The sequence below is a fragment of the Fusarium solani genome, assembly GCF_023522795.1.
Source record: "Fusarium solani strain SB1 chromosome Unknown bctg00000000, whole genome shotgun sequence".
NCBI lineage: Eukaryota > Fungi > Ascomycota > Sordariomycetes > Hypocreales > Nectriaceae > Fusarium > Fusarium solani.
The window spans coordinates 5,900,955-5,927,417 of NW_027072157.1; the positions used below are offsets into that span (position 1 = coordinate 5,900,955).

The 26,463-nt window shown below is 52.3% G+C and overlaps 11 protein-coding genes across 11 annotated transcripts; 5 read left to right on the forward strand and 6 right to left on the reverse strand.

Annotated features, from left to right (window-relative positions):
* MRS44_001882 (uncharacterized protein) lies at positions 1–3,580 on the forward strand (the record flags this gene model as incomplete). Its single annotated transcript, XM_046281714.1, has 4 exons — positions 1–252; positions 454–719; positions 777–2,460; positions 2,513–3,580. 4 exons carry the CDS (start codon positions 1–3, stop codon positions 3,578–3,580), a joined length of 3,270 nt encoding a protein of 1,089 aa, XP_046124748.1.
* Positions 3,581–4,641: 1,061 nt separating this feature from the next.
* On the forward strand, positions 4,642–6,654 carry MRS44_001883 (uncharacterized protein; the record flags this gene model as incomplete). The annotated part of the gene is made up of 3 exons (XM_065623862.1): positions 4,642–4,837; positions 5,020–5,126; positions 5,179–6,654. 3 exons carry the CDS (start codon positions 4,642–4,644, stop codon positions 6,652–6,654), a joined length of 1,779 nt encoding a protein of 592 aa, XP_065480277.1.
* Positions 6,655–7,815: 1,161 nt separating this feature from the next.
* Positions 7,816–8,197, forward strand: MRS44_001884 (uncharacterized protein; the record flags this gene model as incomplete). The annotated part of the gene is made up of 2 exons (XM_046279109.2): positions 7,816–8,066; positions 8,116–8,197. 2 exons carry the CDS (start codon positions 7,816–7,818, stop codon positions 8,195–8,197), a joined length of 333 nt encoding a protein of 110 aa, XP_046124750.2.
* Positions 8,198–10,322: 2,125 nt separating this feature from the next.
* On the forward strand, positions 10,323–11,433 carry MRS44_001885 (uncharacterized protein; the record flags this gene model as incomplete). Its single annotated transcript, XM_046267988.2, has 2 exons — positions 10,323–10,331; positions 10,381–11,433. 2 exons carry the CDS (start codon positions 10,323–10,325, stop codon positions 11,431–11,433), a joined length of 1,062 nt encoding a protein of 353 aa, XP_046124751.1.
* A 1,925-nt stretch (positions 11,434–13,358) lies between these two features.
* MRS44_001886 (uncharacterized protein) lies at positions 13,359–14,525 on the forward strand (the record flags this gene model as incomplete). Its single annotated transcript, XM_046282869.2, has 3 exons — positions 13,359–13,526; positions 13,577–13,905; positions 13,955–14,525. The coding sequence occupies 3 exons, from the start codon at positions 13,359–13,361 to the stop codon at positions 14,523–14,525; spliced, it is 1,068 nt and encodes a 355-aa protein (XP_046124752.1).
* A 351-nt stretch (positions 14,526–14,876) lies between these two features.
* Positions 14,877–16,401, reverse strand: MRS44_001887 (uncharacterized protein; the record flags this gene model as incomplete). Its single annotated transcript, XM_046282870.2, has 5 exons — positions 14,877–14,957; positions 15,009–15,418; positions 15,472–15,750; positions 15,800–15,902; positions 15,949–16,401. The coding sequence occupies 5 exons, from the start codon at positions 16,399–16,401 to the stop codon at positions 14,877–14,879; spliced, it is 1,326 nt and encodes a 441-aa protein (XP_046124753.1).
* Positions 16,402–17,015: 614 nt separating this feature from the next.
* On the reverse strand, positions 17,016–19,640 carry MRS44_001888 (uncharacterized protein; the record flags this gene model as incomplete). The annotated part of the gene is made up of 5 exons (XM_065623863.1): positions 17,016–17,513; positions 17,565–17,798; positions 17,855–17,987; positions 18,081–19,251; positions 19,307–19,640. The coding sequence occupies 5 exons, from the start codon at positions 19,638–19,640 to the stop codon at positions 17,016–17,018; spliced, it is 2,370 nt and encodes a 789-aa protein (XP_065480278.1).
* A 396-nt stretch (positions 19,641–20,036) lies between these two features.
* On the reverse strand, positions 20,037–20,803 carry MRS44_001889 (uncharacterized protein; the record flags this gene model as incomplete). The annotated part of the gene is made up of 3 exons (XM_046271762.1): positions 20,037–20,319; positions 20,379–20,599; positions 20,651–20,803. 3 exons carry the CDS (start codon positions 20,801–20,803, stop codon positions 20,037–20,039), a joined length of 657 nt encoding a protein of 218 aa, XP_046124755.1.
* Positions 20,804–21,664: 861 nt separating this feature from the next.
* MRS44_001890 (uncharacterized protein) lies at positions 21,665–22,571 on the reverse strand (the record flags this gene model as incomplete). Its single annotated transcript, XM_046281715.1, has 2 exons — positions 21,665–22,205; positions 22,264–22,571. 2 exons carry the CDS (start codon positions 22,569–22,571, stop codon positions 21,665–21,667), a joined length of 849 nt encoding a protein of 282 aa, XP_046124756.1.
* Positions 22,572–23,322: 751 nt separating this feature from the next.
* MRS44_001891 (uncharacterized protein) lies at positions 23,323–23,853 on the reverse strand (the record flags this gene model as incomplete). The annotated part of the gene is made up of 1 exon (XM_046273187.2): positions 23,323–23,853. The coding sequence occupies one exon, from the start codon at positions 23,851–23,853 to the stop codon at positions 23,323–23,325; it is 531 nt and encodes a 176-aa protein (XP_046124757.1).
* An 848-nt stretch (positions 23,854–24,701) lies between these two features.
* Positions 24,702–25,907, reverse strand: MRS44_001892 (uncharacterized protein; the record flags this gene model as incomplete). Its single annotated transcript, XM_046277843.2, has 4 exons — positions 24,702–25,088; positions 25,140–25,575; positions 25,629–25,687; positions 25,746–25,907. The coding sequence occupies 4 exons, from the start codon at positions 25,905–25,907 to the stop codon at positions 24,702–24,704; spliced, it is 1,044 nt and encodes a 347-aa protein (XP_046124758.2).
* Positions 25,908–26,463: the final 556 nt, after the last annotated feature.

The following is a 26,463-nucleotide window of genomic DNA, read 5'->3' on the forward strand; positions in this document are numbered from 1 at the left end:
ATGGCTAAAAAGGACCAGGCGTCCGAGATTGAGCATGTCTCTGGCCAGAGCAACCAGCCCATGACCCGGCCTGCTCATGCCCTCTCCTTCGACCAGGTTGTCCAGGAGCTGAAGACAGACACACTCAGCGGCTTGACTGAAGCCGAGGCCAAGCAACGATTCGAGACCTTTGGTAACAATGATCTCGGAGATGCTGAGGGTGTGCAACCCCTCAAGATCATCATTGCCCAGGTTGCCAACGCCATGACAATGGTGAGTCTCTTTCAGCCATTATTGGATAACCCCCACACTTCTCCAAAGTCCTGTTAAGCATATCTCGATGCTTGTTGCCACCTGACCTTCAGCTTGCGAACTGCCTAGTTTGGTATTCGGTCTCGTGTCGATAGTTACCCCAACCTCCTCACCCCTGTTTACCCGAAGGATGCCGTGAAATCTTGACTGACGTTTGCCAAGGTGCTGATCCTGGCTATGGCCGTTTCTTTCGGTATCAAGTCTTGGATTGAGGGCGGCGTCGTCGCCTTCATCATTGGTCTCAACGTCACAGTTGGTTTTTTCCAGGAGTATTCTGCCGAGAAGACCATGGACTCGCTCCGATCCATGTCGTCTCCTACCGCCAGTGTCGTCCGAGATGGCGACTCCAAGGTTATCCCCTCTGTGCAGGTCGTTCCCGGTGATCTTGTGGAAATCAAGGTCGGTGACACGATCCCTGCTGACGTCCGGTAAGTTGTGCATACCTGCAGATGCTTCTTGGCATGGCGCTGACTGAATCCCCACAGACTGATCGAGGCCATCAACTTTGAGACCGATGAGGCCATGTTGACTGGCGAGTCCCTCCCTGTGCGAAAGAACGAAGATGAGGTTTTCGAAGACAACACTGGTCCCGGTGACCGTATCAACGTCGCCTACAGCTCCTCGACCGTCACCAAGGGCCGCGCCAAGGGTATCGTTTTCGCTACTGGTACCTGCACTGAGATTGGTGCCATTGCTGCTGCTCTCCGAAAGAAGGACAGCCGAGTCCGTCCCGTCAAGCGCAAGGCTGATGGCTCTGCCAAGCCCCACCGATACCTTGAGGCCTACACTCTTACTCTTACTGATGCCATTGGTCGTTTCCTCGGTGTTAACGTCGGCACTCCTCTCCAGAAGAAGCTGTCTCGACTGGCACTTCTCCTGTTCGGCACTGCCATCATCTGCGCCATCATTGTCCTTGCTGCCAACGATTTCGATGCTTCTCAACAGGTCATTATCTATGCCGTCGCCACTGGTCTGTCCATGATTCCCGCCAGTCTGGTCGTCGTCTTGACTATCACTATGGCTGCCGGTACTAAGCGCATGGTTGAGCGAAATGTCATTGTCCGAAACCTCAAGTCCCTCGAGGCTCTTGGTGCCGTTACCGACATTTGCTCCGACAAGACTGGTACTCTTACCCAGGGTAAGATGGTTGCTCGTGGAGCCTGGACTCCTGGTAAGGGAACCTACCTCGTTGAGAACACCACCGAGCCTTTCAACCCCACCACTGGCGATATCCGATGGTCTCGATCCCAGCCCCATGAGCTTCCCCTCAAGCAGGGTGGTGAGGCCTGCGGTGTTGTTGCTTCCATAAATGAGCTCCTTGGCCAGAGCAAGTCTGCTCTTACTGCCTTCCTCGAGGTCGCTTCCCTTGCCAACCTTGCCACCGTCAACGAGAAGAACGGTGAGTGGCATGCTCGTGGTGACCCTACCGAGATTGCCATTCAGGTGTTTGCCTCCCGCTTCGACTGGAACCGTCTCCGACTCACCAGCCACGATGCCGCCAACCAGTTCAGCGAGATTGCCGAGCTGCCTTTCGATTCCGATGTCAAGCGCATGTCTGTGATCATGAAGGACAACCGCACCGAGCAGCTCTATGCCTTCACCAAGGGTGCCGTCGAGCGTGTCATTGGTGCCTGCACTACCTACTGCCCTGAGGACAACGAGGAGCAGGTCCCCATCACTGAGGAGTTCAGTGAGCAGATCCTCCGCAACATGGAGGCTTTCGCCGGTATGGGTCTCCGTGTCCTGGCCCTCGCTTCCAAGCCCTACAACGTCCCGATGAAGAAGGGTGACGAAATTGATCGTCCTTCCGTTGAGTGCGACCTTGTCTTCCGTGGTCTTGTTGGTCTCTACGACCCTCCCCGTCCCGAGTCTGCTCCCGCTGTGCGAGAATGCCACGAGGCCGGTATCTCGGTCCACATGCTTACTGGTGACCACCCCGAGACTGCCAAGGCCATCGCCATCGAGGTCGGCATTCTGCCCACCCGCATGGATCTCGTTGCTGTTGAGACTGCTGCCACTATGGTTATGACTGCTACCCAGTTCGATGGTCTTACCGATGATGAGGTTGACCAGCTACCTTTCCTCCCTCTTGTTATTGCCCGATGTGCTCCTCAGACCAAGGTCCGAATGATTGAGGCCCTGCACCGCCGCGACAAGTTCTGCGCTATGGTATGTACCAGTTCCTTGTATACCTGATGACACGATGTACTGACTGCAACAGACTGGTGATGGTGTCAACGATTCTCCCTCGCTCCGCCGTGCCGATGTCGGTATTGCCATGGGTCAAGCCGGTTCTGATGTTGCTAAGGATGCCTCGGATATCGTTCTCAGTGATGACAACTTTGCCTCTATCGTCGCCGCCATCGAGGAGGGTCGACGTATCTTTGACAACATCCAGAAGTTCATCCTCCACGTGCTCGCCACCAACGTCGCGCAGGCTCTCGTCCTTCTCGTCGGTCTCGTCTTCAAGGACCGCACCGGTCTCTCCGTCTTCCCCATCGCCCCCGTCCAGATCATGTGGATCATCATGGCTACCTCTGGTCTTCCCGACATGGGTCTCGGTTTCGAGCGTGCCGTCGCTGGTATCCTCCGCCGACCTCCTCAGCCCCTCAAGACTGGTGTCTTTACTCTCGAGTTCATCATTGACATGATCGTCTATGGTGTCTGGATCGCCGGCCTGTGCCTCAGCGCTTTCGTGCTCCGCCTGTACGCCTTTGGTGACGGTGAGCTCGGTATTGACTGCAACGACAAGTACAGCGAGAGCTGCAAGACCGTCTTCAAGGCCCGTGCCACCACCTTTGCCTGCCTGACCTGGTTCTCTCTGTTCCTCGCCTGGGAGATGATTGACAAGCGACGATCCTTCTTCCGCATGCAGCCTGGCTCCAAGAAGTACTTCACCCAGTGGATGCACGATGTGTGGCGCAACCAGTTCCTCTTCTGGGCCATCATGCTCGGCTTCGTCACCCTCTTCCCTCTCCAGTACATCCCTGTCATCAGCGACACTGTCTTTAAGCACAAGGGTATTACTTGGGAGTGGGGCATCGTCTTCATCGCCGCCGGTCTCTTCTTTGGCGGTATCGAGCTCTGGAAGTTTGCTAAGCGCGTCTACTACCGCCACGTTGCCCGCAGCCGGGACGGCGTCGACTGGAAGGACATGGACCTCGAGCAGCGAACCTTTGGCGAGTACCTCACTCCTGACTCGAGCGAGGCCAGCGTTCGCCACGGCCTCGAGAAGGTGCAGGTTCCCCCTCCCATGGCCAAGAAGCGCGACGAGGAGAAGAAGGCGTGAACGAACAACCGAGATGAGAAAGTCTCGAATGGAATTCTGGGGGTCAATATGAATGCATGACCCCCTTGGGCTGGAAACAAAAAGGAAAGCACAAGAACCACAAGGAAAGCAGCTCAGAAAGAATGAGGTGCCAAATTGGACAAAACGGAGAGACAGTGGAAGGGTTCCAAAAGGTGGAGGAGGAGAGCGAAACACATGCTCTCTACCAGAAAGACCCAAAAAATGCCACAAAAGGTCCCTTCGAGGACATGGGCTGGCCGAGAGAGTGTGGAAGGGGAGGAAAGGATCGAGGAGGACTTGTAATGAGGACCATGGAAGTTCCAGTTCCTGCCGAGTACCTACCCAAGTAGCCCAAAATATTCCCTTGAATAAAGTAAAATCATATACATTTGTTGATTCCATCGTGTTGTGACTTGAACTGTCGAGGTTAAAGTTGGTTGTATGATATTTGTTTGTGTGCGGCTCCAAACGGTGTTGTGATGGAGCCCTACCACAGCAACGCAGGCGAATCACACATGGGAGGTGACAACTCGAAGGGCTTCGAGATTGACAAATACGATTACTTTATCTTTGGGCTGCTACGTACTATGTGTTTCTGTTGAGAGTGAGACATTGCTATTTCAAGACCAATTGCGATCGTCGGGCCTTTCGTCTTGGCTGTGAATTACGCAATGCGCCAAAGGATAGTGTATAAAGTCGACTGGGCTATTACAGGTCGATGTTAACGCATGCCTAATCCTCGTAATTGCTACTATTCTTCATGTGTTACTCGCTTTCCTCTTCCATCTGCCGCAATAGCAGTGAAACAGGACCGACCCGTCTGGAATCCTCGTGCCGCCTCTGTACAACGCCAGCACCAGCAATGCTTCATCGGCCTCTCCGCGGTGAAACAGGGGGCGAATGATTACACTGAACCTCGCATCCCTCAGTTTGCTCTCTCTGTATCCTTCTGGTCGGCTGTCGGCACGTTCTTATCTATGAGATTCTGTCTCACGGGCAAAAAGCTTGTTGGGGGAGGGGGGTCTTTTCTTACAAGGATGTAGATCAAGGGAGAGGGAGAAATGATCCCGTCATTGGGTGACGAATACCATGCTACTAATCTCCCTCCTGGCCGGTTTCTAGAATTGGGCCTAGATCCTGAAGGTCTTCGCCTCAGCTTCTCTTGGCTTGGCACTAGTCCTTGGAGTTTCTCAAAGGTCTTCGTCGACATGCCGACTCTCGATGTTAGTGAGCTCAACATTGTGCTTGCGGCGCTGGGTGAGTCTCTACTCTAGATTATCGTGGCCCAGAAGCTGACGCTTACTCCGAGGCGCCTTTGTCATTCTCTATGGCATCATATCGGTTAAGATCAGACAGTCATGGTATCTGGGCATTGCCCGTGAGTCTATCTATCCTAACTAGAAGTAGAGAGCATAGCATTGATATTAGATCGATGGCAGTCCCGGCGGTGGTAGTCGGAATCATACTCGGGCCCGTGGCTGCCAAATTCATCGAAGCCGACAAATGGGGTGCCGGCCATGAGGGCCAAACGCGGAGAATTACACTGGTAAGCTTGCTACTTTGGCATTTGGCGGTATCCAAAGAACTGACAATCATAGGGCGTTACTAGAGTCATGATCGGTCTACAACTTGTCATGGCAGGCTATCAACTCCCCGCTCGATACTGCCTCACCCGCTGGCGGGAGATGGCACTCTGTCTGCTACCGATAATGACCATAATGTGGATCTGCACGACACTCTGCGTTATAGCAACTGTGCCTAAAGTTACGGTCCTATCAGCATTGGTTATTGCATCCTGCGTTGCGTGTACCGATCCGGTTCTCTCGCAGGCCATTGCCAAGGGTCCATTTGCGGACAAGTTCGTGGCGCGTCCCCTGAGAGAAATCATCTCGGCCGAGGCTGGAGCGAACGATGGGTTCGGGTTCCCGTTCTTGATGCTAGCAGTGTACATCATGCGTTGCACTGGAGGGGGAAGAGTAGAAGAACGGTCCAACGACACGGAGGTGTTGCTCTCTCGGACAAAGGAATCGGATATGGGTATCGGACTGGCCCTCAAAGATTGGTTTCTGGAAACATGGCTATACATGATGATTCTATCTGTGGTATATGGAGCCGTGGTCGGATACCTTGCACGGAAGAGTATTAACTTCTGTTTGAAGCGGCAAGTCATCTGTGGACATTTATTCAGAGCCCTACTAACAAAGTCTAGGAAATGGATCGACAATGAATCTTTTCTACTCCTCCCTACCGCCATAGGGCTATTCATCGCCGGAACATGCGGAGCAATCGGCACCGACGACTCGTTGGCCTGTTTCGTGGCAGGGTGCGCTCTCAATTGGGATGGACACTATCTCACCGAATCTCAACGGCGTTACGACGAAGTCAACACAAGTATACAGATGCTTCTCAACTTTGGAGGCTTCTTCTATATCGGCACGGTATTGCCCTGGTCTGCCTTCCAAGACCCTGGGGGCACGGGACTCACATATGGCCGGCTCTTTTGTCTTGGCTTTATGGTGCTCTTTCTACGTCGGATCCCGGCCATGCTCGTGGCGTACAAGTTGATGCCAAAAGTTTCCAAGAACTACAAGGAAGCGCTATTCATGGGCTACTTTGGACCGATCGGAGCTGGCGCCGTCTTCTATATCGAATACGCTCGAGAAGTCCTGCCTGAATTTGGTGAGGGGAACACAGAAGAAACCGACCTGGTGTTGGCGATTGGTCCTGTCGTCTACTGGCTCGTCTTGTTCTCCATCGTTGTTCACGGACTATCTATCCCGGCCCTCGACGCCATCTACACCTTCTGTGGAGTCAAGCCCATTCACGATGACGCAGTCGAGATTAGGAGGTGCTCCCGTCTATCCGCAACGCCGGTGAATGGGACACCGCTCGGACGAGACTCTTTTCTTTTGTTCAATCGGTTTAGTAGACCGGTCGTGGAAGAGGAGGGGTTACCGGTGATCGAGGCTGCTTCTACCAGGGGGTCTTCGACTGAGATCGCTACGGACAGTGATGAGGAGCGCAAGAGTGCGGATTCAAGGAATAGTGTTGCGGCAGAGCGCACAGTTCTTTAATGGCGATTCCATTAGGGTGTGGAATCTTGAGGATGGGCTGGTTTCGCTCCTTTAGGCACGCAACCGAGATTGAAGTGTGAAGGGCAAATGTTGAGAGAGGGCGTTTTGACTAGATGTTATTGATACAGGCAGACTATAATAGATAATGCTCCGAATTTATATCCTGATGCGTTTCCGAGAGGGACTTGACCGAGATGTTGAGTTGCAAAAGCCCATGTTGAGAGGGCAATCTAAGATCTCATCGAGGATGCTGCATCCCGGATTAGTTTTCACCCATGGGGAATGTCGTATCTTCTGAGGCAATAGGTGAGTGATATCCCCTCTTTCCGACAGAGCCGCAAATGTTAAGCTATGAGTGATGTCAAGAGGCTGAGCTGCCTTGGTAGAGGTGATGGCGTCAATGCCAAGAGAGGCTATCCCGGGATCAGCTGTACCTCGACGAAAATCGCTATCACTTCGGTTTGGTATCTTTTCTTCACCAGCCCCGAGCAAAGCCCCGAGAACATCCACGGCTGCTCTTGATAGGAAGCCACGTAATGCAACGGACTGACCCCAAGACCCTGTTGGAGCCTCTGAGACCCATAGTCGCGTCGAGATCCGGGTATTTGAACATATCGGCCCACCGACGACGTTGACTTTAGCCGGATTCATTTACCGTCCAGGCTAGCCAATGTCACGGTAGATCTCCGATTCGACCTGGCATTATATCATTGTGGTTCCTGACGGTCAACAAGGGCCCTTGCGCACAAAAAACAGGAACAGATGAATGGTTCGCCCGGAGGACTGGTAACAGCAAATTAGGTTTGGAATTATGCTTATCGAGCTTGCCGCCCCCTGCGCCGCCGACGCCAAGCCATCATGACGCCTCTTGATCGACGTCATTGTCGGAAGCTTCTGGCTTGGAGAGAATGACGGCATCTGGGGGCTCTGGTCGTCGAATGAGGATGCTTGGGTGACGAGCTATTCCTGGTTTTTGAGGGGATTGACGTGGCTGAGCGAGATCGATTAGGGAAGGATGATGGAAGTGGCCGTGGATTGAATTCGGGGGAGCTTATAAAAGGGATGCAATGGAGCTGAGGAATGAGCTCTCCAGACCTTTCAAGACATCTAAACGACTCTGCTTATCAATTAGCATCAATCATCACAAATCAACAACTCACAATGGCTTCTGATCTCATGGACAAGCTCAAGGAGACGCTCCAGCCCACGGGCGAGGAGTCTCACGGAGTACACTTTGGAACCAGCCAGCAGACCGAACAACGAGAGTCTGTTCCAAGCAACACCCGTACTGAGAATCTCGAGTCGAGGGGGGTTGAACAAACGCACCAAACTGAAGGCGTTCGGACGGGAGACCAGATCCAGTCGCTTGTTGAGAACGTGCCTGGTGTCCCTTCCACCCAAGCAAAGCCAGAGTAAGAAAGATGAGTGCTTTTCGTAAAAGACAGAACTAACATGCCACAGAAGAACTGAAACTCGCCGAGAAGAAATCTACCAGGCCCCTCGAGACCCATGTGACGCGGCCCAGGCCCCCCCTCGGCCCTGAGGCAGCACGTCGGCGACCCGAGCATCGAGCACGACTACCCCGAGGACAGCACAACGCGACGGCACTCTTCCATGAGCCACCAGGAGGCGCACTACAACCTGGGGTGATTTAATGGAGATCTGCACTAGTGTTTATGTTATGCATGGGCCCCAGAATGGGGAGGATCCGGGGATGCGGAGGACGGGGGGGGGGGGGTAAAGCCGGCGTTTTATTGTTACTTTACGAGAATGTAACCCGAGAGCAACGAATCGAGATATTCCACGTTTGGTGGTACGCATGATGTTTGAGCTGCCTAGGTACGATTCAAAACATGTGCTCAGTGCCGACGTGATCCCGGCAGATACTCAGGCCATATGCGAGATTTTGATTCCCGTTGATCCGAACTCGAGGAACCGTGAGATTGAAGAGGCGTGCGGCAGATGTTGTCCACCTTGTCCCTGTTTTACTGACGAGCGGAAGCTGCATCTTGGAGGTGTTGGTGGATGTAGCATCTCTTCCAAGCTTCTTACCTCAGACCATTCCAGTTGAGGCTCATGTAGGATGAAGCAAGAGGCGTGTGCGTGTGCGTATCTCACCCAGCGGAGCGTTTATGTGCCCAGTAAGGTCTGCTTGGAGTCTGTAGAGAGCGGAAACGGGCATGGCCATCAGGGTGAATGGAGTTGCATCATACGACGGAGAAATATATAAACTATCCATCCCCCTCGGACATGACTCTTGAGCTCGCAGCTTTACACAAACAGAGTCGAATCTCTAGAGAGAGAGATCCACTTCCCCCAGAATCATCCGATTCCCAACAGCTGTAGGTGAAGCGGATCCGCTAATGCCAATGCTTCCCCCCTCCTCTCCGAAGGCCGCGTCCCATCCCCGCACGCCCCCGAGCGCTATACCCATTGTCGCAGCTCCGCGCCGGCGCCCGCCCCGAGGCCGTTGGAGATCCGCTCGCTCCGAAGGGAAGAGGGAAGCATTGATCGCAGAGTGTTCAAGAGGGAAGAGGATCACAGCATGCGGCTCAACGGAGATGTAAATGTCACGGCATTGCTATCTCGCGCATACGTAAGAATGGCGAGGCGAGACACAGGCACAGGGGAAACAGGTGAAGGATGCGTGGGATGAAGCAGAGTGCAGTGCAGCGCAGTGCGCATCATGATCTGAGAGATAACCGCTCGGCATCAGCAGCCACAGAAGTCTCTCTCGCATGTGAGGGCAAATCAGTTGGTTCCACAGGCCACGTTTGACCTGTGACAACGAGCGATTGAGTAAGTGAGAGCATTATGTATTGCCATCCATAACAATTCGACTTATACCACTAACATGAGCTCTCAGTTATCGTACAGTACCTATCTTTGGTGCCTGCCTAAGGTGGCCGCCCCGCTGAAGCTTCCTTCCCTCACCGACGGATTGACAGCCGGCGTGTCACGGGATCCACCAGACCATCTGCCTTCTGTACTTCGATTGGGGCGGGTAAAGTCTTTCTGGCTAAATTGATTCCAATCCGATCATGAGCTCCAAGCAAAATTTACCCAAGTCTCGCAAAGAAGAAACGAAGCTTTGAAGCGCTCCCGTCATGACAAGAGAAACACCCCGAGAGGGGCTCTCGCCGACCTCCGTTGTGCGGCACTTGTGGAAGCCACCTCTTTTTACCCACCACCACGCACCCGGCACCCCTGTGCCAGCAGACACAGCTCGGTCGAGGGTTGCAGCGAGCATGACGGGTACTTGATTGGCGAGGAAGAGCTTGGGCTTGCTCTTGATCGCGGGGTCTTTGTTATACCTACACGGTGGTGACGTGGGGGGTGATTGCAGCATCCATCATGGGCAAAGGACGGGAATCATGGCATGGACTGATTTTCCCCCATCAGTCTATTTGACCTGCACATGTCGCCCTCATCAGCAGATTACTGCTTCCCCCGTTTTCCCGGCCGGATGGAAAAAAAAGAAGACGTGTCTTTTGAAACAATTCTTCCTTCAGCAGCATTGACACGAGAATAGCTGGTAGCTCGCTCCACACTCAACAACCCACCGTCCATATCGATCCGGTATAAGAAGACCGACATCCCACACCGAACCTCGTCCCTCCTCTTCCCTCTCAACCCCTCATCCATCACAGACTCAGACCACAGCAACAATGGCCAGCGTACGTCTTCGACTGGTCCCCTCCTCAGACTCTAGCTGACACCCTCTAGAACCTGTCTTTCGTCCTTAACAAGCCCGGCGACGTCACCTTCGAGGAGCGCCCCAAGCCTACCCTCGAGGATCCCCACGATGTCATCGTCGCCATCAACTACACTGGTATCTGTGGCTCCGACGTCCACTACTGGGTCCATGGCTCCATTGGCAAGTTTGTCGTCACAGACCCCATGGTCCTGGGCCACGAGTCGGCCGGTACCATCGTCGAGGTCGGCGAGAAGGTGAAGACCCTCAAGGTCGGCGACCGCGTCGCCCTCGAGCCCGGATACCCTTGCCGTCGCTGCGCCAACTGCCTCGCTGGCAAGTACAACCTCTGCCCCGACATGGTCTTTGCCGCCACCCCTCCCTACCACGGTACCCTCACCGGCTACTGGCGCGCCCCAGCCGACTTCTGCTTCAAGCTGCCCGAGAACGTCTCCCAGCAGGAGGGTGCCCTGATTGAGCCCCTCGCCGTCGGTGTCCACATCGTGAAGCAGGCCAATGTCAAGCCTGGTGACTCTGTCGTCGTCATGGGTGCCGGTCCCGTCGGTCTCCTCTGTGCTGCCGTCGCCCGCGCCTACGGTGCCTCCAAGATTGTCAGCGTCGACATTGTCCAGTCCAAGCTCGACTTTGCCAAGGACTTTGCTGCTACCCACACCTACGCTTCGCAGCGCATCTCCCCCGAGGAGAACGCCAAGAACATCCTCGAGCTCGCCGACCTCCCTGAGGGTGCCGATGTTGTCATTGACGCCAGCGGTGCCGAGCCCTCGATCCAGGCCAGCATCCATGTCCTCAAGGTCGGCGGCAGCTACGTGCAGGGCGGCATGGGCAAGTCTGACATTACCTTCCCCATCATGGCCATGTGCATCAAGGAGGCCACCGTCAGCGGATCGTTCCGATACGGCCCCGGTGACTACCCTCTGGCCATTGAGCTGGTTGCCACTGGCAAGGTCGACGTCAAGAAGCTCGTGACGGGCATCGTCGACTTCCAGCAGGCTGAGGAGGCCTTCAAGAAGGTCAAGGAGGGTGAGGCGATCAAGGTGCTGATCAAGGGTCCCAACGAGGAGTAAAGTCAACCTCCAAGCGACTGAGATGAATGAGACGTGGAATAGCAAAAAAGACGGATCGGACAGAGCAGTCAGCGGAAGAAAGGACAAAAAACACAGTAAAACGAAAAAACACTCAAAAGACAGAGCGTTTCCCTTGGTTAGAAAGGGCTCACATCATGGAAGCTCAGGGGAATGAGCCAAAGAACGAGGCGGCGGCGGCGGCAGGGCGGGAGAGAGAGTCGAGGCGTCAAGGTTTCCGAACGTGACAGTCATGACTTGACGTCTCAACGGTCGCGCCCTAGTTTTTGGTTTCTAGTTGAGGTCTAGTCTTGGTCTAGCACAAGGCACGGATGTCGCCTTGGTCGTTTCCGGCGAGACAGGCGCCTATATAGATGGTTCTGTTTCAGAAGTTGGTGTTGATGACCTTGTGATGTGAGCTGACATGGTGAAAGTGAAGAGAAGAGTAGACGCAGGGCTGGGAGGTGAGCAGGCAAGGAATGGTGCAAACCCCGACTTGAACTGGGAGATAAACAAGCAGCGAGTAGGAATATCGGTGATATCAGCTCCTAGTCTCCGGATTCTATTCATAGATAGGCTATCCATCAAAAAGGCGGCAATCGGACTTAGCAACGCCGTGTCTGACACTCTCTCGTTAATTAATCTCGACTTCATTCCGCGCTCTGCCCTGCATATTCCGCCCCAGGCACACCTCAACTCAACGGCCGGCCCTGCAAGGACCCGCCCACGAGGCTTTCTTTTTTAAATGGGCTTGGCCTAACCCCTGCTTCCCGATTCAGCCCCCTTCTGTCACGTTCCAGTCATCTTGGCGATGAGGCTAGTTAAGACGAGGCGTTGAGATTTCTTAAAACGTACGAGAGGTTTGTCCTTGTTTGGGAATAGCATCGGAGTTGTGGTCGAGGTGAGGCAGTGAAATTGTAAGCAGGGCTTTGACAGACAGACAGACAGACAGGCATGGGCCACATCCCCAGCCGGATCGTCCCCCTCTCCGGGGTTAGATCCTTCGTGTGCGAGGTCCACCTGTATATTGGCTTCATCTGGCAAATCAGATGCGTCGAATTCGCGAGACATTGGATGCCAGGCATTCCTTCTTGGAGTGACCTGGCGTCGATCAATGGGGGACAATGACACCTCACAAGCACACACTGATATGGATATACGATGTCTTCTATTACTGATAGCCGGTGTAAAAACTCTGTTGAGTGTAAGGTCATCGTCTGGTATAAAGAAACATGGCTCTCACCACGTCGCTCGAAGCGGTAACTATCAATTTGCCCTGCCCTGCTCCGCTCAACGGTACTTGTCTCTGACCCCATGCCGACTTGCCGGAGTGTTTCAAGGCACGGAAGAACAAGGGGTGTGGAGTTGTCGTAGCCTAGCAAGGGGTCATCCCGGTCATGTCTTGTCTCGACTATCAAAGTTGGACATCAGAGCGTCAACCACTTTGTACCACGTCCTTGTCTCTCGTAAAAGAGTCACACCGATCACATACGACACGAAAAGAGGGAGAAGAGAAAGAAGAGATACTTGTACAAGAGGCTTAAAAAGATTCTCGTCCCAAAAGGAACAAGACGCCCTTCCTTTGACGCCTCATGGAAATAACGCTCCACTCCGTGAAAAGCGCCCGACGGAGCCCATTCATGGGACGGCGTGCGTGCGGCTGAGGGACGCTAACGCAGCTATCCGACAGGGCCCTCTCGAATCTGCCTTGGGCTGCGCGGTAGATGCACAGCAGATTAGAGATTTGTGTGTTGCTGTAGGGGAGACGCGCGGGACGTATAAGGCGGTTTGCGCCGTCCTTGAGGTGATGGATGCGCCTCCATCTCTTGGCTCAAGGTCTTGTTCTTCTAGTATCTTGAGAGCTGTTGCGACTTATACGACTTCACTTACACGACCTTACTACACCCGAGCACTCACTTACAACCACAATGGAGCAACCTGTAGAAAAGCCCCGGGGCGATCACGTCCTTCACACTCCCCTCTGGATCATGATCATTCGCGGTTTCCAATTCCTCATCTCCCTCATCATCGTCGGCCTCTGTGGTCGCATGATTCACGACGCCTACCTCGACGAAGAAGGCTTCTCCCTCGCTGTCGTACGTCAACAATAACCCTTCTTCATTAAGCCTCTAACTAACACACCTAGTCTATCCTTACTTGGCTTGCAGTCGCCTACGTCGTCTTCACCGAAAAGATCCCCAGCCTTCGCGGCGCATACCACATCCTTGCTGTTCTCATCGTCGATGGGCTTCTTATTATTCTTTGGCTTGCTGCTTGGGCTGCTACTGCTTCGCGTCGGTCCAAGTATGTCGTGCCCGTCACTGTGGGCGACTGCTATGATGATGGAAGTGTTGTCAACAGCAAGAGCTGCGATGTCATCTTTAAGCGTGCTGTTCACACGAAGCGCGATGTCATCCTTACAAAGATTGGTCTTGCTATGTTGTCTTCCATCGCTGGTCTGGGCGCTCTTGTCTGGTAAGTCTTTGTTAGCGCATATTGTGAAGACGTTGACTAACTTTGGTAGGGTCCTCTTCATCGCAACCTTTGTCTGGACTCTTCTCATGTTTCTCCGTGGCCGCAAGGAAGGCCGCTTCGCCGTGGGTAACTCCGGCACCGGAACCCCTACCGACAACTACCAGATGGAGACCAAGATCTCCGAAGCCCAGCCCATGAACGCTCCTCCCCAGCAGTTCCAGGGTCAGCCTCAGCCTCAACAGTTTCAGCAGCCTGCTCCCAACGGCCAGTTTGCTCCCCAGCAGCAGCCGCAGTTCTCTCCCCAGCCTACCCCCGCTCCGGCCTACCAACAGCCTCCCTTCCAACCGCCCCAGAGCCCCTACCAGCAGCAGGGCGCTTATCCTCCTCCTCAAGCTCCTTACTCTCCCCAGGACCAGCAACAGCAGCAACAGTTCCAGGGTCAGCCTACATATGGACAGTTCCCTCAGCAGCAGCCCCAGCAGCAGGCTCCCTACCAACAGCCTGCACCACCTCAGACCTATGGAAGTGAGCTCGACGGCCAGAACCAGTACAATGCTCCTCCTCCCGCCGTGTCGCCACCTCCTCAGCAGTATCAGCAGCAGCCTTATGCTCCGCAGTGATATCCTCAACGGTAGATGACAACTTGGAAGAAAGAAACCGGAAATTGAAGGCGGCGCGTGGAGTTTGTTTGCTTGCTTGATATCCCGTGATGAAATGGCTGGAACGCATGGCTTTGGACATGGTGTATTCGTTGTGTTTTGCTATTCATAATACACACACATCTCATACTTGCATGGAAGACTGCGAAGAGTGAAGGAACTGGATGTATTGTACACGATTACAGCCTCTGGCGGCCTATTATTCTACGATGTCACGAATCGAGTTATGGATAGAACACCGCGCCTCTTCTGAAGCGGTTCGGATGCCACTCGTTCAGTCCTAACAAAATGCCTCCCGATTCCAAACCTAACTCACGTTTTCCCAAACGCATTGGCCTTGGCTAGGATGACGGCCGTAGAGTAATAGGCATCAATCCCAGGCGAATTACCATACTACAGAGTCATGTTAGGTCAAATCCCCTTTCGTGCAGATTGACAACTCACTGTGATGAACGCAACAGCGAATTCGCTGGCAGTCCGACTATTCGGCCTGTGGTTCAACCACGTAACACCTCGACGAGGAAAAGCCGGCCCTCGACCGAAATCTGCGATGGTGCCCGGATCCGGCGTTTCCTGTTCATCGTAGTCTTCGCAGGTGAGCACTGGCTTCAGAGAATCGCTGACGCAGTCATAGTCGCCCTCGTCGTCGCCTGAGTAGTCCATCATCCATTCTTTTCTGTTCTGGTTGTATTCCGTGCCGTCTAGCACGGCTGTGACGCAGGCTGAGCCTAGGAGACGCTTGAGAGCTTGGTAGACGACCATGTCGATGCCTTTGAGCATGTGGTGGAGATCGTCCATGGAGGAACGGGAGGTGTGAGGGTAGGCGTGGGCGCAAGTGAAGCCCACGAGACCTCCTGTGAGGGTGTCAGCGGTAGGTCACGAAAGACCACAGGGAAAAGTCACCCACCATCACTCAGAAAATGTTCACAATCGAACAACTTCTGGAGAGCGGAATAGAAGTGAAGAGACTCTTGATCCAGCGCTTTGAGGTTGTCAGCCATAGAAGCAGGACCATAGCTTGTCCAGAAGAGATTGTAGGTCAGAGTCATGCGATGCCCTTCTGTAACCTGGAGGACTTCATGCTCGCAGTCAGAGAAGAAAGCACCCCATTGAATGGTGTCGGCGCTCTTGGATCCCCAGTCAAACTTGACTTGATTGCCTCTGTGTCGAACGACCAGCTCGCCGCCTGTGCATTGTTAGTAGTCGCAAAGATGCACCTCATGAGTGAAACATACCTTTATGGGCAACTGGGAGACAGACAACGAGTGAGCCCATCTGGCGATCTGATCGTGGAGTATCGACGTGCGCCTTGAACTTGCCAGAGGGACCAGAGTATACCTAAATACGTCAGAATTCGCATGATGCAGTGCAGCAACAACATTACATTCAGCTTGTACATCTCGGCCCTAACACCAAGACCCTCTCGATGCGCACCCTGCGCCAGGACCTGATTGATGGTATCCATGATGCCATGCTCGTAAGGGTTAAAGCTGGTACTGAAAGCAGTATCATCCAACTTTCCAGCCTTTCGATACTCCTCATCAAGAACCTCTTTGCTACCAACCCCAAACGTCGCTGGTTGGCAATCCTCGAGGATCATGTCAAACGACTCTTTCGAAGCGGGATCATCCCCTACGGGAAGGAGCAGCTTGCGACATTGTCCCTGTTCGTCGCGGTCCCAGCGGATCACCAGTGAAGACGTCGTTTCTGGAGAAGGATCTGGCTTTTGTACGTCGCCTCCGATAGCAAAGACGGCGAGGCCTGGGCGGTTTAGGGTTGTCCACACTGCGTCGATTAGGTTCTCGACGACGCGATCGTTTTCGTCAGAGGAGCTCATCTTGGTTGTGTGGAGGTCGTGGAGGGGGCGGAGAAGAGTGTCCTGTGCAGTGAGGTGGGCGTGTAAGCTTGGTTTGGCTACGGATGTGTAATATTTGACTGTCTTTTAAGAAGAGTTGGTGTGTGCATGGATAGATAACCAGGAGACGTCAAACGGATGCGGATGTTGGCAAGTTGGCGGCTCCAACCTGTATCAGGGGTTCGCCCACTTGTTGATATGGATCTAGCCGTGCCACACGCAAGAGGACTTGGTCTGAGTGTGAATGATAATTTAGGTCAATAATTCTTTCCACATGAGCGAGTGAGACCCATACAAATGTTAATTATGGACAAGTTTGAGATAAAACCTGGTGTCGCACAGAGGGTCCAAGTCAACGAGTGAATCTTTTGGCGTTGCCAAGCGCAAATAAATTCACATCCCGACAAACGGCATTCACACTCCCCCTCAGGCTCTCAGGCAGCACCGAGCTCTGATTGGAAGTACCTCAGGCTAAAACGAGACTGCTACAACCTTGATTTCCGACTAACAACTCGCTATCGCACAGTACCCGAAGCACTGACTCCATCCATGCAAGTATCATCGTGAATGCAAACAAACGTTCAACATGAGGGCAATCAAACGGAAGCTGCGTGACCTCCACGACCTCCTCTGCCCAACCTGCCGGCCTCCCTCTGAAGTTCCGACATGAGCTGGTCCAGCCCCCAAGGCTCAGTCGCGTTGAACTGTATATTGGATACTTCTTGGGGCTTGACCGTCGCCTTGCTGCCTCCCTTGACAACCCGTCCCTTTCCCTTTGCCAGGAATCCTTCGACAAACCTTGCTGCGGCGTCGATCAGGATGTCCACCGACTCGGTCTTTGTTTCGATGTCTTGACATTCTGCGGCGGTGGAGAAGACGTAGCCTGCTACGTACGGCAGGAGTTCTTCTCTTGGGACGTACTTGAGGAATTCGGGGCCCATGATCTTGGTAAACTCGGCCTTGAGCTTGGTCAGGAGGTCCCCGGCTGTGTTGTGGAGGGTAAAGAGGTCAAAGGTGATCTTTGGTACATCGTCGCGCACGTCCAGGGCGAGCTTCTCGATGAGGCCTGCCGGTGAGAGGTTGATGAAATCGATCTGAGATGCGGTGTTAGTCATGACCTTGCTTCACTGCGTTTTCAGGCTTACCTTGTCCTCCCCGGTCTTTTCTTTGAGCTCTGGTCGGACATGTCCCTTGCCGTCCATAATCTCATGTCGGCGACCGTCAAGTAGGATCCCTTCAATCATGTCGGCCGACAGAGGGGGGCGCTCTCCAGTAGGGACAAGCCGGTTCTTCATCGTCAGAGACACCCATCCGTTGAACTTGAGGTTGCGGCGGTTTGCCGTGTTGGCATTGGCCTTGCCCTGTCTCTTGGTAGGCGCCTAGTTGCTGGATGACAGGCCGATGCTGAGACAGTAGTTCCTAAAGTAGCCCTCACGGTCCGTGGGGGGATCGCCGAGTTCCCCTGCCTCTTCAAAAATTCGTCGAGGTCTTCCCACACAACCTCTTCCGGAAGCAGCTTCTCATTATGGAGAGCGTGATACAGCTGAGTCGTCACCATTAACCCTCCACTGTGCGCCGCATATTGCACGCCCGAGATGTGGAAATTGGTCGGTATCTCGTGGAGGAGGAGACCGCAGTGGATCGGGTTTCAACGCAGGAACTGGAACTGAGGGGGGCTGGGCCTGGGCATGGCGCCTAGCCTGATCATCTTGTGGCGGCAATGCCAAATCGAGTCCTTGTCCCATTTGGTGACGGAGTTGAGGACGCTGTCGCGATCTTTCGACGTGTGAGGGACGTGGAGCATGCTCTTTTTGATCCTGCGGCATTCCTGCTGCAACTGTTCATAGGCATCGCCGCAGTTCTTCTCGAAAGACTGCAGCACCTCGATGTACGTTTGCATGGCGAACGGCAGCCAGAGACTCATATCAGTCTGGCCACCTTGTTCGGTGCTGTTCATCAGCGCTCCCACACCACGGATCAATTCGTCTTCGATCCTCGCCCCCTGTCCCATGTTAGAGGAGAGGAACTGTAGCTCTGTGATGACGCCGTTGAACGCCGTAAAGTCCTGATCCCACTTTCCACGGTTCGTCGAGGCAGAGCCCGCTAGAGCCTCGTCGTACCATCCAAACTTGCCGTTGTACTTGCTGATGATGTGGTCATCAGCGTTGCCGACCGCATAGCTTCTGAGCATGCTCATGCCGTTTGCGAAGCAGGCCTTGGCCAAATTGTACGCCACCAAGTTGCAAGGCTCCCCTTGACCCCTCATCTCCGCGTCAACACCACACGCTTCGCAGATTTTCGTAAAGCACACCGTTATGAGCTGATCCACGCCGTCGTGCTTGTCAAGTAGTGGCTTCACTTCATCCTCCATGCTGCGAGCGAGCTCAAACGCTATGTTTGTCGCGACAGCGGCAGCAGCGAGATCAAGAGATCCCTCTAATTGACGCTTCCACAGCGGCACGACCTCCTCGCGCAGACGGGTAAAGTCGTCCAGGAGAGATATAAGAGCAAAGAGTGCATCTCCCAAGGTGTCGTCCTCCTCGACGGCGTACTCGACGTCGGGCGTAGCCTTGGGAACAGCAGCCGCTGGAGCGTTCAAGAACTCTTCGGAAAGTGTGTACACCTCGAGAACTTCAAAAATGTTCCTGAGAGGATCCTCAGCCGTGGCAGTAGTCTTTGGTTCAGGAGCCTTGAAAGCTGGCGCTTTCACTAGCGGCTGCAGACACCTGCCAAATTTTTCGAGCACGTCGGCAAAGTACGAATGAGTTGCATCTGAATCACCCCTTGTAGGGATCCCATTAGCGACAAGCAAGTCGAAAAGGGTCTTGCGAACTGTGTGCATCAAGGTCAGTCTTCGTGCGGTGAGATGTGAAGTTGAAGCATGTACCCCAAATGGCTCGCTCAAGAGCGATGGAGAAATCTTCAGGAATGCTGATGGACTCTAGCTTGGCGATGAATCTCGCCATGGGCTCAAAGTCTCTGATCCTCAGGACATATCTAGGCTTGGGTGCCGAATTGGCGTTGGCCTTCTTCTTCTTCTTCTTCTTCTTCTTCTTCTTCTTCTTCTTCTTCTTCTTGCCCTCCGACCCAGCAGCAACTAGTGCATTGCCGGTGTCGTCGACGTATCCATTAGCCTTTGCAGTCGTTGCTAGCCATGTGGCCACAGAGTCCGTGTCGGCCTTGTACTGGCGATAGATACTCTTGAGGGATGAGGGAAGCATTGTAGGTAGCGATGTCGGCGGATTGCCGTGGGGGGGTCCGGTTTACGTTCCAGCGCTCGGCTTTTAAAACACCAAAACTGGATCGATATTCTGCCGTCCATAACAAGGGTGAGGCTGGCACTAACCAGGTTGCATTGCAATCAATTGGTGGCTGTTGATTTAACTCTCGCCTTAACATGTTACAGTACTCCACGAGATGGTATCGTCTTGCTATTCAGTGGTGAATACTTATTTCAATCAAATTCTATGTGCCGCTCAATCGCATTGCCCAAGTGGAGACATCCTGCTCGCTATATCCCTCTCTATTTTCCATCTATCTTGTCGTCTCCATGAAAGAAATCACCGCCATACCCGTGTTCTATGATCCAGTTTTGCTTTGTCAGAAAAGCAACATACTTAGTATCGTCCATCACTGTGGTGATAATGGTTCATCATCTCGCGTCTCGCGTTTGGCGAATAATACGCGTAGTCAGCCTGAACTGGCTTAGGAATATCAAGTCGCTCCTGTCCTTCGTCGCCTGGGTGTCGTCCAGTCATCGGAGCAGTGTCCATGTTGATGCTCTCGGATGACTGCACTTCGAGGTGCTTGCCCTGGTAATGGCGGCCACGGTGGGTTCCGTATGTGCGGAAGTGCCGGAAGTCGAGCCAAGTGACAATAGTCATGTAAAAGGCGAGAGAGCTAGATTAAACCAATGGTTAGTCAAGTTTCTTTACTGTTTGTTCATGTTTGGAGTATACCTCATGACAATGCCGAGAACAACAACAATCCAGCTGAGCGTGCAACTCATGCCCTCACAAAACTTGAGGTTTGCTTGAATCATCATGAACACCACTGCGCCCCAAAAGACAATCTCCAGTGCGTTGAGAATAACATAGGCCTTGAGGCTTGACCATTTCTTAAAGGCTCGCACATGATCGGACAGGACTTGATAAAGGATAATGATAAGCGACTTGGCAGCCTAAGACACAGTTAGCAACCAACCCCAGTTTCTTTCAGAGATTGTACATACCATTCCAAGTGCCATGGTGTTTGAACGGCCTCTCGGGGCGTTTTTCGGCTGGTTCAGCATTCGTACGACTGAGACGACTAGGACCCCGACGACGAGGACGAGTTGAAGAAGATGGATGGGGAGTTTAACTCGGTTAGAGAAGAAACCAGACATGTTTGAAAAGAAAGATAAGGAACGCTGAACTTGAGATTGTATAAGAAATAAAGATGCAAAGAAAGATGAATGTGTGCAAAGGCTAGGAAACTGTAGAAACTAGGAGATTGTGAGGCTGGATGGTGTTGATGGATCAAGACAGACACATCCCAAGGCATTGCCAATCTTTATATACAATTCCTCAAACTCTCTTCCATCACTGTTGTTGACAATTTACCTTAAGAATAAGCCTAAATCAAAGCAACCCCATGTTGTATCAGTCCTATTTTGGTCTCGGTCTCGCATTTCAACCTCATTGGCCTGTCATGGCCATCTAAGCCCTGAGGCTCAAGCCGAGACCGAGATTCCGGATCCAAATAGGGCCTAGACCAGCCTTAAAGGGCGGCTGGAACGTGGGATTTATAAGGGGGCGTCGTCATGGCCGACGTAAGATGGGAGATCCCTGGGCAGATCCGTCAGTCGAGACAGTTCCACCATTCACTCGTGTGGCAGGGTTTCAGCATTAGGGGTTGTAAATACACGTATTTGCGGCTCAATCACGGTCTTTCTTGTCATTAATGATGTGTCCAAAAAGGCCATCACCCACGATAACGAAAGACACAGCTATCAATACATGACAGCATCAACACCCAACACCCTAAAACCGAAACCGAGGATTTTTTTTTTTGAAGCCATGTCTATTCGATTTCAAGTAATGTCATTTTAATCCAACTGAAAAATCAGCAGTAACCCCGTTTCCATAGCGAGCCGAGTCCGAAAGCCAACCAATCCCATAACATTCTAACAGTTTCTAACCATCCCAACCCTAGTTATCCCAATGTCATTTTATTTCTCATTGGTGCAGAAAACAGCTTCATAGTATCAGACCCAAGGTCGCGGGGTTCTAAACCGTGAAAACCCCTGGTTCTCCTGCCCCAGAGCATGTGCCGGCACAAGCCCAACACTCATCCATCCACCCACAGTAACAGCAATGGCTACACAAAGCTGCGTCCCAAACATCAATAAAAGCCTCGAAGCAAAAGATCCCGAAAACGGATCTATGACGGCATACGGAGTAAACGCCATGGTGAGGTTGTAGCCAATCCGAATCAGCTGAAAGGGGAGTGCTGCACATGCTGCCAGCAGCAAGTACTTTCCAGGTTCAAAGTTGGGATGGGACTTGAGAGACATGACACGCTTCTTAGTCTGCCAGAGCCACCAACCCAGGCCGAATATCATGGTGAACATCATCAAGCAGTTGCCAGTCTGGTTCAAGTTCTCGGCCACAACTCCCCCTTTGGCTCCAGCTTTAGGGGCACCTCCGTATGTAGCTAGTGCAATCCCTGCCGTGATGGCCAGGTGAGTGACGGCTAGCATTATTCTTTCGGTCCAGCGTTTCGGAGGTAGCGGAAGGATCACGTTCCTATAAAAGCCATGGGTTAGCAACACTTCTTCTGTCATTGGACCACTATAGAACCTACACTTCATAGATCAATCCGATTATGGTCAAGGATAAACAAGCAATGCTCCCGGCATTAGTCATAATGGCAACCGCATTGGGAATTTCAGGCTCGTCGCGATTGGCGATCTGATAGGCATCCGAGACGAATCGAAGAGGGAAGTAAGAGAGGAAGATGGGCCAACAGACCATGCCGGACTTGCCATGCCTCCAAGTGATCCGGATAACCGGAAACAGTAGAAGTATGTAAAGAACAAGGTCAGCTATGGCAATGTTGATTTTGTCGCTTGATGGAGGAGGGGGAAGGTCCGCAGTCGATGTGACAGACATCTTGGAAGACTTCAAGTGGCGGTATCGGATCTCAGATTCCCTCTTTCGATCTCAGCTGAGTAAAAGAAAAACATCCAAGAGATGCAGGAGACCTGGAAGACCACGGAGGGAGCGGGTTGGGCTTAGATACCATGGCAGCACGCTAAGAGACCGGGACCGAAAGCGAGACCGAAGCGGGCGCATTGATTACACAGACACTGTTTCAAACGCTAATACGAAGATAATCTCTGACGCGTATCACATCTTTTTCAGACGCGTAATACAGGTTTCTTATTAATAATTCTACCTTGAGTATCCCTGGGTGGTATCGATAAGATGCTATCGAGCCTTTGATCTGAGACTTGACAAGCAAGGTTGAGTTGATGAAGCTGGAGTTGAGAGCAAAGACCTAACGTTAGTTCCAAGAGTCCACTTTTATTGACCTAGCCGATAATTTGAGTGTAGCACGGTTCAACAAATGTGTTATTCTCCGCCATACTCGGCACCCACTTGTCCCCTCATGTTGTCAACATCCAGGCCTACAGGGTGGTTAGCTTCGAGTCAGGGAAACGCAAGCGGATAGTTATAATACCCGTGGGCAGCCTGGCATGAGCTTCAAGGTAAAAGCTCGTCATCAAACCACCCACGAGGTCGATTAAACTAGTTAACTCGACGAGCAAATAAATATATCCATATTGACCTATTCAGGCACTACTTACATCATTCCACATGCATCAAAGGCTCGAATTCTTCTACACCTCCCCATTGAATGCTATACACTGTAATACTTTAAGCTCGGCTCGCTCGAATCCCTTCCTTTCATTCTTTCATCAGCATAAGAGAGCGCCATATCTTTGAACTTATCAACTTCGAATTCCCATGCCCAGCCCTGTTTCTGAAGAGCCCGAATGGCATTCAACGCCCAAGTCACACAGCTCTGCTGGGGATGCCTGTTCTTAACAGGTAGTTCAACTTTCTCAAAAAGGCTCCGAAGATCAGCGCTCGACACTTCGTCTGGCACCTTTCCAATAACAATACGCCCGATGAGCTTTTCACTGAGAGTAGGATCGATATTTTCCTGGACCCGAAACCACCAGTCCATACTAGGATTATTCATTCGGAAAGTGACGGGGTTGATCTCGGATGAGTCGGTGGCATCATAGGCAGAGCAGTCCTGCCCTTGACTAGGCTCGGGCATGATCATGATGGCCCAGTGGTAAGCCTCGCAGCCAAAGACTTGCCGAGATCTTCCATGAGAAAGGTTATCCCGATGGTTCAAAGCCAGAGCCACTAGTCGTGCCATGTCCGTTGCTTGAGAAGGCCTCAGTTAGCAACAAGGTGGTGGTGGGTAACAGATGCTTACCACGACAACAGGAGGTATCTATATTGTAGAAAGACCTCAACCCATAGACAGATAAAAAGTGAAAAGAACTCCTATAGTTGCCAGTGCAGAGATATTATGTGCTTTATAGTTGTGGAAGATGAGCCAACACTGTGCCTAACGTTGTATTAGGCACATGAATCCCACACCGACGACAAGATGTTGATATGATAAGAAGCCGTCGCAGTAACCGCGTTGTGATTTCGCTTAAGAATGATTGGCTCAGTATATGGACCTCATAGTGGTCCCATTCGTGAAACCTGTCGAGCGGTCAGAATGTAAGCGCCCGGGATGAAGGAGGGGGTTCACGGCGCTTAAGACTCTCCATCATCATGGCATTGGACAATGATAGACCCACTTCAATGTGACTAGAATGTATTTAAGGATTCGGACAAGGTTGGCCAAAAGGTTGAAGATGAGTTTGAATGTGGATATCCAAGTGGCACGATTTCCCTATCAATCAATGGCAGTATAGGAGAGCCAACAGAGGATATCGTGAAAAAATCAGTAACCGAGTATGACTCTACACGTACAGATCATCACAATTGTTGGACTAGAGGGATGTAATGAAACTCGCAGCAGCCAGTATTTAACCATGCCCGGGGGTCTGATCTGGACACCGCTATCTTGATTGTGGGAAGCTGGAACTAAATAGGCTATTCCTTGTTTGCGCTCGCACTGGCTCCATGAGAATGCCATCCTCTCGTTCCCCGAGTTCAATATCTTGACATAAAATTAGCCGAACTCGAGAAAACGGACTCTTCAAGCGTTTACTCACCTCTTGAATGTGTATCTCCATGTTCTGAAGCCCTCCTCTGCCCCCGATGGCTACTAGGGCTACTATCGTCTGCGAGAAAATGGTCGTAGCTGGTTGCATATTCGTAATGGCCATCCTCGGCGCTCACACAGGACCCCGAGCGTCCCTGTAAGCAACCATTCCCATTTCCATATGCTGCTGGCCTTGAGCTCTTTCGACGGAACTCGATACCAGAAAAGCCAGGTGTTGGGAGGTTCGGATTCGTAGGTTGTGAATTGTCATCATCTCGATAGCTGAAAGTGGCAATCTTCCTCATGGCGGACTCCGAGATACGATCCAGAACGCTCTTGAAGTCGTCTAGGAATATGACATCAGATGCACACTTGAAAACAAGTGCGAGCTGATGGGTTGCTTAGAAACAATCATCGAGAGAGGTGTATGGAGTACTTACCCGCCAAAATGGGTTTAAACCTCCTCTTTTCGAAACCAGAATCATAAAGACAACATCCACAACAACAAACACGATGGAAACAAAAAGACAAAGAAGCATGACGCCGAACCGCGGGCTGATCCGAACGAGCTTTGGTATCGTAAATTCGTAGTTGTCGTTGATGGCCAGGACGAGCTTGATAGTGGTGAATACCCACCAGGGGTCTCTTGCTAGTGGCTCGAATAGCCTTGACGTGTCCAACATTCTGCTTCCGAGGTTGTTGTGGTACTGAAAGTTGGCCCATGTTTCGAGGACCCAGAACGGTTGTACGGCGAGGAGGGAGATTATAAAGACTCGGGAGCCCCATTTTGGGAGGAATGGTTTGATCTTGAGCCAGGCGATGACATTGTGTACAAAATAGGAAATGTACAGCAGAGCTGCCGTGCTGCTGAGGACCCTTTAAATGGTCAGCTAGTTGCGTCAAATTGTGAGCTCGGGCAGGTTTCTTACCAGCCAAACTCGGGCTCTTGAAAGAATGCAAAGAAACCATGTCCAAGAGCAAGTAGCAGCTAAAGTCAACAGTTAGCAAGACAAAGAAGTTGACGGGGTAATCCACCAGAGACCAACTTCGCTGAGAATCAGTTTATGCAGCAGAGCCTTGTGGCGATAATTGCACAAAACCAGCAGAATGAGGATCACAATGGCACCGACATTGAGACCTTGAGCCCACGCCTCAACGATGATCTGCTCGCGCGTGCTACTTTCCGGGCTGGGCTGCGTCGGCGCCATGGTTAGACATTTTGTACAGCAAAAGAGCGGGATTGACAAAGATGACAAGCAAGACAGATTTACAAAGGGAGGCGACAGGTTATATGGATCGAGGTACAACCCGTCAAGGCTGACAGACCATGGAACGTCATCCTTGGCAGCTTGGCCCTCGATGTCGAATCAGAGGGTGGAGAATTCGACTGCCTGAGAAAAGATGGTGGGCATGGACGAGGATCATTGGGGGCAGGGGTGTCGGCGCGGGGAGAGTCGCCCGACGGTTGGGGAGAGAAAGTCAATTCCCCCAGAATCTGGGGAAACTAGGCTAGTGGCTCGGCTCATCGGAGGTTACAAATGGGCTAGTTGAGTTGTCGCGAGTCAGGAGTATGAGCCTGGACAAAGGATGATGGAAGCCTGGGAAATGTGGTGTCCAAGGGGGCCCTAGTTGACTACCTGGAACAGGAGACCACTCCAAGTCTAAGAGTTAACGAGTTCAAGCAATTCATCAAAGTCGACACGAGTTACATTCCACAGACAAGAAACCATCCACCCTCGACTCCAACCAACCACTTCAATTACC